This window comes from Melospiza georgiana, chromosome 22 (genome assembly GCF_028018845.1).
Source record: "Melospiza georgiana isolate bMelGeo1 chromosome 22, bMelGeo1.pri, whole genome shotgun sequence".
In the NCBI taxonomy this organism is placed as follows: Eukaryota; Metazoa; Chordata; class Aves; order Passeriformes; family Passerellidae; genus Melospiza; species Melospiza georgiana.
Genome location: NC_080451.1, coordinates 6,756,285 through 6,768,673, shown reverse-complemented (window position 1 = coordinate 6,768,673; position 12,389 = coordinate 6,756,285). Strand labels below are relative to the sequence as shown.

At 42.6% G+C, this 12,389-nt stretch overlaps 1 protein-coding gene across 5 annotated transcripts in view; it reads right to left on the bottom strand.

Annotated features, from left to right (window-relative positions):
- Positions 1-11,481, bottom strand: part of VPS13D (vacuolar protein sorting 13 homolog D) — a 101,260-nt gene extending 89,779 nt beyond the window's left edge. For 4 of the 5 annotated variants that reach the window (XM_058039179.1, XM_058039181.1, XM_058039180.1 and 1 more), the window contains exons 1-14: positions 11,436-11,481; positions 8,912-9,080; positions 7,985-8,062; positions 7,566-7,756; positions 7,170-7,250; positions 6,709-6,825; positions 6,394-6,498; positions 5,898-6,068; positions 5,211-5,311; positions 3,933-4,101; positions 2,455-2,547; positions 1,156-1,366; positions 428-607; positions 75-205 (exon numbers count right to left, since the gene is read on the bottom strand). In XM_058039179.1, the coding sequence (XP_057895162.1) occupies positions 75-205; positions 428-607; positions 1,156-1,366; positions 2,455-2,547; positions 3,933-4,101; positions 5,211-5,311; positions 5,898-6,068; positions 6,394-6,498; positions 6,709-6,825; positions 7,170-7,250; positions 7,566-7,756; positions 7,985-8,062; positions 8,912-9,008 (1,725 nt within the window). In that variant the 5' untranslated portion in view covers positions 9,009-9,080; positions 11,436-11,481. Of the gene's footprint in view, positions 1-74; positions 206-427; positions 608-1,155; positions 1,367-2,454; positions 2,548-3,932; positions 4,102-5,210; positions 5,312-5,897; positions 6,069-6,393; positions 6,499-6,708; positions 6,826-7,169; positions 7,251-7,565; positions 7,757-7,984; positions 8,063-8,911; positions 9,081-11,435 lie in introns of those variants that run through there. The other variant, XM_058039184.1, reaches the window with a different exon arrangement.
- Positions 11,482-12,389: the final 908 nt, after the last annotated feature.

Below are 12,389 nucleotides of genomic sequence, written 5' to 3'. Positions count from 1 at the left end.
GTTTTGGAGTATGGCTATTTTCATAAACAATTATGCATCCCACATAGTAACTTATAGGATTTGGAGTCACCTACAGGATTTGGAAAAACAAGAACAGGAAATATGGTCCCCTCTGTTGCCAAATCCCTCAGGAAAAGACCACCAAGCTGAACTTTGAGAAGGGAAGACTTTCTGCGAGGAAGGGATTCTGCCAAGACCTTTACACCTGGAATGTAAATATATAAAATTATTTTGTTTCTTTTAGTACAGCATACATTTTATTTAAATGTTACAAATAAAAAATACTGTCCAACAAACAAGTATTTTTTCAGTCTTTATATATATTTTTTTCTACAAAAAAAAATTTAAATGGAAATTTGTTATATAGCACAATGATTGTGAGACAGCTCTCATCTTTTTCAAGTAAGAACAGAAATGGGCTTAATACCTGAAAACTCCAGCTGCATAAAAGCAGTCTCTTCAGCATGCAGTACCTTTTTCTTCCTATGCAACAGAGTGAAAGAGCCACCCTGCAGCTGTAGATTTAATTTAGCAAAAACATGATCTCTCTTGGTAAAGGTATTCATGCTGGAAGCATCTGCAGCAGGATCAAAAAATTCATCCGTGCCTAATAAAAAACAAAACCAGCACATTAAATAAATTAAGTTTCTGGAGGGCTACTGAAGAACAAGAAAGTTCCTATTAATATGAAAATAAAGATTTCTCTGGCTCTTAGGGGGAAAAAGAGAAACAAAATTTAGAGCAGATAGACCTTTTTCCTTTTAAAAGAAGAATTTCATGGAATATTCTATTTCAATCAAGGTAATGTAAGGCTGAATTTGCAAAGACCCCAAAACCCTGTACTATTCCTGTTACACCCAGCACATGAGCCACACATACACTTGAACAGAAGTCCCAAAATCCTTTGCAGAATAATAATAACAAATGAATTTTCAGAATTAAGCAACAGTGACAGCAAATCTATTGCCTGTATTGCTTTGGAAACAAGCAGGTACCCAGGCACTGACACACTGCCCAGGCTGTTCAGCTTTAGGCAGGCTCTGCTGCCTGGGTACATCAGCTGGCACAGAATCCTTTAACAGAACAAGCCCAGAGCTCTTTCTGCCCACCTGGAGCAGGTACCAAACCCTGGGAGCAAACCCTGTGTTTCCATACCCAGTATGTCTTCTGGATTCCACTGCTCCTTGGGGTCTGGCAGCAGCCCTTCAAAAGGTTCCCCTTCATATGTCTGCTGAGCATATCCATACCAGCCTCCCCAGCCAGGAAACCAGGACTGCAGGTACTGCAGCATCCCAGAGCTGCTGTCACGGGTGGCTTCTGCAGGAGGGGAACCTCCAATGGAATCAGGCAAGGGCTCTTTAACACTCTGTGTGAACAGTCAGGGCATACACGTTACTGCTGCTGAGTGAGAGTGTCACCAGTGTACAAAACACCACAATAAAAACACAATTTCATCTTCTATTTACTTAGTGATATTCTCAATCAATATTCAGATAAATCCCCAATGGAATCAGGCAAGGGCTCTTTAACACTCTGTGTGAACATTCAATGCATACACATTACTGCTACTGATGAGAGTGTCACCAGTGTACAAAACACCACAATAAAAACACAATTTCATCTCCTATTTACTCAGTGATATTCTCAATCAGTACTCAGCCTAGAGGAGAGCAGCAGCAAAGAAGTAACAAACATTTCATCACTTAACAGCATATTCATATAAAAATATTCATGTGATTATGCACATATGAAACCATATATCACCATTTAAATCTTAGACTAGAAACACTAAACTAAAGAAGTCATTTGACACCATAAGGTACATCTCTACATTTTAGCATTTGTATTTGCAAGTGATTATGTTGTGTTGTTATGGAAATTAGTCCATATTTAATGAGGTGTGTTCCCCAAGCTATTTCCATGAGGCTCACTTCTGTCACGTGTTTATTTTGGGAGATATTCATTACAGGCCTTCACTTCCACTCTGTTTTTAAGATAGAGAGTGGAATTGATTTTCTGACTGGGATTTTCAGACTGGGATTTTCCATGTGAACAAATTCAGAACCCAGCTGAGGTGGGGAAATACCTGAAAGGGAAGTGGCCAAAGCTCTACCTCTACACTGCTTCATGGATGGCAGCCAGTGCTCTGTGGGGATGGCTGCAGAAGTGGAAAGAGGCTAATTGCCAACATAAAGGAAAACCAAACTGGGTTTTCCTGACCTAGGAACACTGGCAAGGATCCTGCTGGGGAACATCAGCATATGGCAAGACAAGATTGCACTGTGCAAGTGACACAACAGCAAAAACTGCAGGAACTGAGCATTTCTGCAATTTTAGCATTAATGCCACACTTTTAAATCAACAAAAATATATGTTCAGTCTCTCCAGCAGAACAATACCTCAGATAATCACTTAAAGATCCCAAATATTACCCTGTACAGAGAATGTTCTCACCTCAGCTAAGTCATGAAATTTATTATGGACTATCTCATACAGAACCTTCAACTCCTCGTAAGTCAGCTCATCCTCAATACGATGCATTTCTGCCTGGAAAGACAAAAAAGGTAAAGGACCTGCATTAAAGGAGTACAGAATCTTGTTCACAAACATGCCAAGTACCTCTGCACTGATTCAGGGACTTGTATAAAAAATTAAGATGGCATTAATGATCATATCCAAGTGCCTCAGCATATGGAAATTAATTAAAGTCATGTAGGTAATGGAAACATTGACATTCCCCTGAATTATAAATAAAGCTTATTTGCATTGCAAAATACACTATTTTAGCACTGTAAAAAAATTCACAACTGTATCCTCCTATTACAAATAAGAAGCAGGATTTGCAGCACAAAAATTAAACCAGGGAAAATAAATTGATTTAAGAGAATGCCTTGCTTAGCTAGGAGCAAAAAAAGCTTTACCTTGAGTAAAGAAGGAAATGAACTGGGTAAATTAGGACAATGTAGTATTCATAGTCAGTTACTCATACATGTTGTCTTCTTTGTACTAATTAACAAGTTATTTGAGGGAACTGATGATTCACCCAAGTCTAAAAAAATCTATCATGAAACAACAAAGCAAAAGACATTTTTCTAGTCCACTGCCATTACTCTTGTTACATTTCACAACTCTGCTGAACACAATATGTGCTCTAGAAGACCTGGCTTTGCCAAGTACTATAGAAATTTTCGGTACATTAAGATACCCCTACAGTTTATACTCAAGTAACAAAGGTAAGGATTACATCCAACTTAAAAGTATCAACAGAATTCCTTTAATCCTTTAATACAGGTGTGCTACATAGTGCCCTAAACTGATTTGAAGAAAAAGTCCCAAACTACCTAAAGATAAAAAGCAGCTAATTATAGTTCATGGGTTTTTTCTTTCTGAAGTAGGTCACAGGTTCATTATTAGGGGCACTAAATTCTTCATCCTCAAATAAACTTGGAAAAACAAAACTAATAAACAACCCCAACTGTCAAATAGCCACAATTTTTCCCAATTATCTACCCAAGCATATGGGCAGACACATTTCTGGTACTTAAATACCTTCTGGATCTACAGAGAACATGAGTTAAGAAAGCATTTTACCAACTGTCACAGGCATTCTACAGCAGTTAATGCTATTTTTGGTGAGCACTGCTCACAGATCAAAAACCAGACAGCTTTTTGCAGTGCAAAACAAAACCACATGAACCCTGCAGCTCACATATCTCATCATTAAAATCTCAGCAGCAGACACTCAGTTCAGTGAAAAGCCTGCAGTACAAGCAGGCTTTTCACTGAACTGAACAGCAGGTACACTGAACTGTACAAGCAGGTACAAGCCTGAAGATGCATCTTAACTCATCCGGGTTTTAAACATGGAAAGATGAAACAAACCAAGTGTAATACCATTAACCATCACTGTAGAGGAACTCAAGTGTAAATACCTGGTCTGCAGCAGACAGTGGTTCCCCCTTCAGCTTGCTGTAGTACATGTCAGTGTAGGACACGGCGTCCCGGGCCCGGTGCAGCGCGAAGGCCCAGGTGGAACGCTGCCTCTGCTCCCTGATCTCCCACAGATTGGCATTCAGGGCAAAGATCCACCATTCCCGGCAGCTGAAACAATTTTAATTACTGTAGTATCAGTATTTAATTTAAAAAAACCTAAGGCAAGTGCATGTCCAGCTGGTGAAAGGTCCAGGAGAGGCAGTGAAAAGCAGTGGGCCAGCAGCCAGGAACAGCAGCAGCCCTGGAGCCAGCACAGGCTGGCCCCAGAGATGTGCAGGACAGGGTGTACAGGCCCTACCATTCCACTGGGACTGACTCCAGCTGCCACACAGCAGGCACAGACAACAAAATTCAGACTTACACAGACTGACTGAAAGGCTCAGGTAAGGGTAATTTTACATTTGAATTACATCTGAATATTTTTAACTGATTTCTGAGGTGTAAGAGCCTAAATGAGAGATGCAGGACTCCAGGCAGCTCTTCCAAATGCAGTTTATTACATCCAAGATGTTACAGCAGCCCAGGTCATGGGTGACAGAGCTGTGCCTACAGCTGTCAGCTCCAGCTGCAGGCAGGCCTGGAGACCCTTTGGTTTTGGTTCCAATGCATTATTTACGTTTCTTTGCTGAGCATCTTAACACAGTAGAACCAATCTATACCTCAACTGTTATCTATAGCCCATCATAACTACTGTAATTACCATATTCATGTTACTGTTCTCAAATCACTAAAAGTCAGTACATTACAGTTGAAGCTAGAAGTTGTTTTTCAGTTTTCCTGCAGTAGAAAATTCTGAGACCTTTTTTCTACTCGCAACATTGGCAGGCTTGTTTGCCTGTGCTATCTTTCTGCTGGGCAAAAACATCTTGTCTGAGGTAGGTTTATCTTTTGCTCTAAGCCATAAAAACCCTTTCTAACTAACACACCCTTTGCTTCCTTGGTTATCCAGTAAGAATGGCTCAGCAATTCTTTTCTTCTATATCAAAACTTGCTTTCATTTCTATCCTTTCATCAGCCTCTACATTTAAAAATCTTTCTGCTAAGCACACATATCTGTGAGACTTTCTTGTCAAACTTTCATCCTTCCCAACACTGAGGTAAGGAAGAAAACATGAGAACTGAATCTTTAACATTTGATTCTCATGTATGTTTTTGTATTTCTCTCATTCTAGTTTTTCTAATACAGCTGACAACACCACATATGGAGATGTACTTACTTTTCTGTTACTGTAACCTTTGGTTTCCACTTCCTGTATTTAAGCTGTCGCTCCTTTCTATCCAGCTCCTTTAAAAATCCTATGATCTGCTGATACTGCATCTTTTAATGAAACAACACACAGATCAGTGAGGTGGTACTGGAGTGCTTTCCCAAGAAAAGAGGAGAGGAAAAAGCCCAGCCAAAAACCCAACCACAGGTTTGGTTTACTGGCAGCAATGGCCTGTACATGGTGCAGAATTAAGATTATTGTTAATTCACAATAATTTTGTTCCCCAGTGTGACATACCTACTCCCAGCCACTTGTAGTTCATGTGTCACATTCCATTTATGGCTTTATTTACAAATAGAATGAAATCTTCCATGTGAGGTTATCAACATAACATCAGCTGCTTTTATACATTGTACAGATCAACACCCCCCCAACATGCACCCTCCTATTACTACAATAAACAAACAACAACTTAATTTTTTTGCATTAATCAGTTTCAGTAAAATAAACAAGTAATTCTGAATGCTTGACTCTAGAACAACTTATTCAATATATCTCTCTTTGAGCTGCCTCTCAAACAAAATCTTTCAGAGTATTAATTTTATGCTACAATCACAGCATTTAAATTGTCACAAACACTGCCACAATTTTATGACACCTGTTCCAGTTACTGGCAGGTAAAAGGTTGGTATTTACCTGGGAAAGCTTCAGGGGTATTGTCTCCAGCTTAATGTCACACTCCAGCCGTGGAGTATGGCGGGACCTTAAAGGCTCTTTAGAACAATTTCTCTTGAGGAGAGCAGAAGTGCAGACAGGCTCCATGATGTAATTGTGAGCACGACTTTCCATACTCCTATCCATTGCTTCCTGGGGGTTACAAGCAAATTACTCTCTAAGAAGTGAGTGTACAACAGTCATTAGGATGGTTTCATTTACTACAATGTACTTTATTAGCAGGCCAGTCCATTGGAAAAAACTTGTTGAACATGTTCTCCCTTCAAAAGTAAAACAAGCTATTTCACAGCACAGCCTTTGTGGGTTGCACATGTATCCTATCAGTAAAGCATGCAACCATAGGCTTCTTTAGCTCTTAAGAAATCACATCCAATAAATTCTACATCAATCAGGTCTGTAGTACAGAAAGAAGACTAACAACAACCTCTCTTTCATATACAAAACCTCCTTCATGTACCTGTAGCTGAGCAGGAGGCAGGTCACCCAGTAAAGTGCAGCTGGTATCCCAATAAACACTGAAATCAGCAACATCCATCTGCTTTTTCCGCATCCGCTTCTCCACCTGCAGCAGAAGTGGAGCAAAGTCAAGATCACACAGCACATGTCATGTAGTTTTCTACACACCCAACAAAAAACATTAAAGGCACAAAATCAATTTATTACAACAACCAAAAGATTTTTAAAATGCTGTATGTTTTTTTGAATATTTGCTAGCACCCACAAAAGGCAGCATCCCATCTGAGCTGTTCCTGTACACACGAGCTGCACTTACTGGTTCAAACACTGCATTTTGCATTGAGACGTTTTTGATGCAGATGCCAAATGCAAACGGCTGCGAGGGATTTGTGACACCATCCTCAAACCTCAAATGCACATCCTGGATTTTTAACTGGACAGGAAAAAAAAATCATTACTATTATTACTAGAGATATACTATTTACATCATTATAACAAACAGTAGTATTTTCACTAATGCTGGAACAATTTAATATTTAATTTCTGCAATTTTCCAATAAATTTCTACTAGATACTTACCCTAATAGAAACCCTAGTCCTCATTTCTGATTTGTACTCTCTGGTTCTACCTTCTCCCCAGATACCAGCAGTCCCTGCCCTTTTCCCCATAAATGAGTCACTTTCACAACACACTGTACATTTTTTTACTATCCTACAATTATTCTCCATTTTAAAGGCAAATGTGTAAGCGCCAAGCACTCAAAAGCAAAGACTTACTTCAATGTTTTCTACAATTCTTGTGACTACAGATGCAGTAACTGAGTACCAGTAAGACTCCCCTTTCTGTTGTTGCTCTTTCTGAAAGAGAAAACAGGGATAAACATTACTGCAAATGTAAAACCTGGTAAGGAGACAATATACTTTGTTACACTGAAATCACTGTTAACAAAGAGAAAGAAAAACTAAACAAGTTAACTTAAGATATTTATGGATCTCTGGCATATGTGAGACATACCACATAATGGTGAGGGGTGGTAGGACAGAAACTGCACTATGTCAGCATGTTCAAATCAAATCCAACTCCACTTCCTGTGCATTTGTTCTGTCTCTTGTTAGGAGACTTAAATACAATCCACAGAGGCTTCTTCATCATGAAACACAGGTGTGACTCACCTTCCATTTTTCTTCAAGTGCCAGCAGAAGGGCTTTCTTGTGTTCCCTTTCTTGCAACTTTTCCCTTTCCTCATCAAACTCTTCTCTTTTTTCTGGTGCACCAATTAAGTGCAGTTTTGAGACAGATATCACCCATGGATCCACATGTGGACGATAAAAAGGGATCTGCAGTGTTATTTTGCCAATGAAACCTGAATAAACAAAACAGAAACACCATCAGATTCCTGTGAAAGATTACCTTATCAACCTTGAAAATCCCCAAAGAAAAAGTGGTATAAAAAACAAACAAGCTAAAACAAAAATAACCTAAAAATCAGGCTACCTCATTTGTTCAAGCCTCTGACTCACAGGTACTCTAAAACATGCAATACTTCCTGCTTAGAAAATATCTGTCCTGCACACACAAGCAAAATACAAACCTGCCTTTACTTCAAATGGTAATTCCAGCTCCTTTAAGGCATCTTTTTTTAGTGGCAAGTTTTCCAATTCAACAGCACCTACACAAAGCAGAAGAAAAAGACAAGTCTGCTAAACAAAACCATGTTAAAGAAAGCCAACTTGAACACTGTAAGCCTAAAACAACTGGCATTGGTTTGTTAAAAAATTTAAATGGGATTTAATAAGAACAGGCAACCTATCACTTCAGGTTGTGTTAACATCACAATGGTTACTTAATACACTTGTTAATTTTCCAGTGTCATGTGCTCAAACTATTTCATGATGTCACCCAGAATAATCACCTGTGGGGTTTTAGAACTGAACTTTGTGGTAGCCACAGACAAAACCTCTCCCCATTGTCTTTTCAAAAGGGATACTTATTTTCTTAGTACTGTGAAAAGCACACCCAGAAAAGCCTTGCAGTATTACAAAACATTCTCAGCAGCAGCAGCAGGTAACAGCAGCAAAGGTGAACAGAAAGCATTGATTTGAGGACTGTACAAAGTACAAAACTCGTGGATGCAGCATGACACAAACCAGAGCACAGGGGAGCACCTGTGAGCACTAAAAGGTAAAAGGCTGCAGGACACTTCCTGCCATGGTCCCTAGGCAGGAAACTTACTGAACATTTTCAAGAAAAAATGACATAAATTCAACATGCTAAGGTAATTAAGCATACCTTTGAAAATTTTATGTAAGAGTGTTGATAAAGAGCAAAGAACATAAGATCATTGACTATTCATTATAAATTTCTAGTACCAAACTCTGTATTAAAAGGGTTTGTATAGATATTAAACACAATATTAAGTGATTATTTCTATTCCACCTTTCAGTTATCACAAAAAAATAATACTTTTCTAAATCACAATATGAAAACAGAACAGAAGATAGCACAAAGGCTCCCTCACCCTTCAGAAGTGCCACTGAAAGTTGGTCTGTGTTCAGGTTATTGACATATTTGCCCAGGTAGGTGTTGAGGACCCAGGCTACCAATCCTTCCAACATGACTGTCCTAGAAGAAGAAAACTAATGCTTTTCTGTCATTTTTTGGATTTCTCTTCCATAATTAGTCTCAGTCTGAAAGAAAAAAAAACAACAAAATTATTGTCTGAAATACACACACTCAGCAGAGCTGACATTGCTGTCACTTCAGTTCTTACTGTGATCTATCCAAAGAGAAGTAAAAGCACCAAGGTTGATTTCTACCTTAAAAAAGCTTTACCCCATGCCCTTTAAGTGTCAAATCAGCTTCACAGAGAGATTTTCACATAAAGTTCACCTTTCCATCCCTTTTCTAAGCAAAACATTATTTTTGGTGCAATAATCAACGCAGGGAATCCACAATCCTCCTGCAGAAAAGGAAAGGACAAAACTCCACGTTGATCTGAAGTTTGCACCGGCTCCTTGACCTCTGCTGCCAACATTTCACCATGCTGGCTTTGGCAGCTGCTCTGAAGCACAGCCTGGACCCTTCTGGATTTTTGTAGAATTCTTCCACGACACCTATGAAGCAACTCACCCTACTCAAAGCCCTTTTTGGGAGAGCGGGTGTGTGGGCAGTAATCAGATCCAAGCCCCAAAAAATAGCTCACCAACAGTTACTGCAACAGGTTTTCAAAGTGGCAGCAGAGATTATTGCACTGAGGAGGGAAAAAGCTGCATCAGGGAAGCACCACACTCCAGAACATTTCCCTTCCCTCTTCTCCAGTCACTTCTGTTTCACCTCTGTGGCAATCGGGGCATTAAAATCCCAAAGTCCCTGTCCAAGTTTTTTTAACCACAGAATTACAAAACCACTCACAGCTCTTGCAAGGGCAGAGTGAAGCCTGGTACAGTAAGGAAAAAAGCATGCAGGCCATTCCTTGAGATTAGAATTTTAAAAATGTCTTGATTTTGTGTTTAAAAAACTCTCCCAATGCCATATACCTGCCTAAACAATTGAATTATACACAGCAGAAAAAGCAAGATACATTCTTTATTTACAGCTGACAATAGAAGGGAACAACAGCTTCAAGAGTCACATTTTAAACTTTACATTAAGATATAGTTTTCTCATTATGACTTTAGAGAGCCCCATTTAAACTTTTATTTCTTTCTTAAAAATGCAGTAAAAATATTTAACTAATAGTTAAATTCGCAAACCAGAATTAAGAAAGCAATGAAAGGCTTTTTCTAAAGGCTGAAAGTGAAACTGTGCTGTCCTGAAGAATGAAACAGAAAACAGCACAGGAAAGTTCGATTCAATTCAGTCACATGACTTCTTATAAAATGTGTTTTAATAGTTTTGCCTTTGTAAAATTTCTCAACAATTTTCAAAAACAACATTACTGTTCCACATAATAAAGACTATGCCTTTGTGCTCTTGGGCCACCAGCTTACATTATAGGCATTTATTCTAATGAAAGTGACAAGAAAGTCAAGATCAAACAAAAGCATATGCACTCATTTTTGTTACACTGTCATTAAAAAAAAAAAGTAAATAAAAGAAGGAATCTACAGGTGTTTGGAACCAAAGCAAAGGAAAGACCTTGAAGAAACATTTGAGCACAGTTCAGCATCCCAGTGACAGAAACTCTCTGGTGCATGAACCATGCCTGAACTCACCCTAAGAGCTGTAAATGAAGCACATCACAACCTTAACCTAAACTCGTGGGACATAACTAACCATACCCAAACCTTTCAAATCCTTTAAGGCTTTTATATTTTTAACTCTCCAGTGCACTGCTGTGCCCTGGGGAGAAAAACACGGCATTTCTTTTCTATGACAATGTTTTAATTTCCTTAACGCGCACAGTACAAGAACTGTCAGGATGAGAACCAAATCCCAAACCAGGCCCTGGCTCAAAGCGAAATTAGGATGCAATTTTCCGCAGGGGGGGGCAGAGCAGGCCCCGGAGCGCCAGGGCAGTGGTCAGAGGTGCGGGGGGCTCTTCCAGCGCCCCTCTACCCAAATCCGGCAGGGAAGGAGCCTCCGGGCCAGCCGGGGACACGGGGGATCGCCAGCAGCGAGCTGCGGGCTCGCCCGGCGTGCCGGGGAGGAAGCGAAAGGTCACCTTGCCCGGCGGAGCGGGACGGACCCCGGGCAGCCCCGGGGAGCGTGAGGCGGCGAACGGCCCGCGCCGGGCGGGGAGGCCCCGAGGGACCCCCAGGCCCCGCGGCCGAGCCGAGCCCCCCGCGCCCCGCGGCGGGCGCGGGCACCGGGACGCACCGCGGACACACCGCGGACGCACCGGGACGCCCCTCGCCCACCCTTCCCGGGGCGGGGCGCCGCGAGGGGCGTGCGGCAGGGAGGGGCCCCTCAGGCCGGACCCGAGGAGCGGGAGCGGCGGCTGACGCAGAAGAGAAAAGGCAGCGGGGCCGGAGGTGCCCCGAGTGTCCTCCCCGTACCCCCTCGGGGCCATCCGAGGAGCCCCCCGGGAGCCCCGGACTCACCTGCGCGGCGCTGAGGGCGGGCGGGGGGCGGCGGGTGCGCGCCGGGCGGTCGCGGGGGTGCGCCCGAGTGCGGGAGCGCCGAGCGATCGATGGGGCGGCAGCACCGCCCCCTGCAGGCGGGGCCGGGCAACGCCCCTGGGCTGGGCCCGAGCCGGGGCCTCCGCTCCGCCCTCACGGAAATGGGCTCCAACGGGGCGGGTTTGGGGTCGGAAATGGGCTCAAACAGGGCGGGTTTGGGGTTGGAGCACGCCCTCACGGAAATGGGCTCGAACGGGGCCGGTTTGGGGTCGGAAATGGGCTCAAACAGGGCGGGTTTGGGGTCGGAACACGCCCGGGATTTCTGCACCGCCCTCGCGGAAATGGGCTCGAACAGGGCGGGTTTGGAGTCCGAACACGCCCGTGGTCTCCGCGCTGCCCTCACACAAATGGGCTCAAACAGGGCGGGTTTGGGGTCGGAACACGCCCGAGCTTTCTGTGCCGCCCTCACTGAAATGGGCTCAAACAGGGCGGGTTTGGGGTCGAACACGCTCTGACTGAAATGGGCTCGAACAGGGCGGATTTTGGGTCGGAGCACACCCGAGGTCTCTGAGCTGCCCTCACAGAAATAGACTCAAACTGGGTGGATTTGGGGTCGGAACACGCCGTCATGGAAATGAACTCAAACGGGGCGGGTTTGGGGTCGGAATACCCCCGGGATTTCTGCACCGCCATCACGGAAATGGGCTCAAACAGGGCGGATTTGGGGTCGGAAATGGGCTCAAACAGAGCGGGCTTGGGGTCGAGCACGCTCTCACAGAAATGGGCTCGAAGCGGTCCAAAGAGCAGTGAAAAATGAGGTTCTTGTCTAAATCATTCAGTTCTGTAGTAGTTTCAATATGCCCATTTTCCAAGTCTTTCCTGAAAAATACCTTCAAATGTAAGTTTAATACAGATTTGCAAACGGCTTCTTCATAG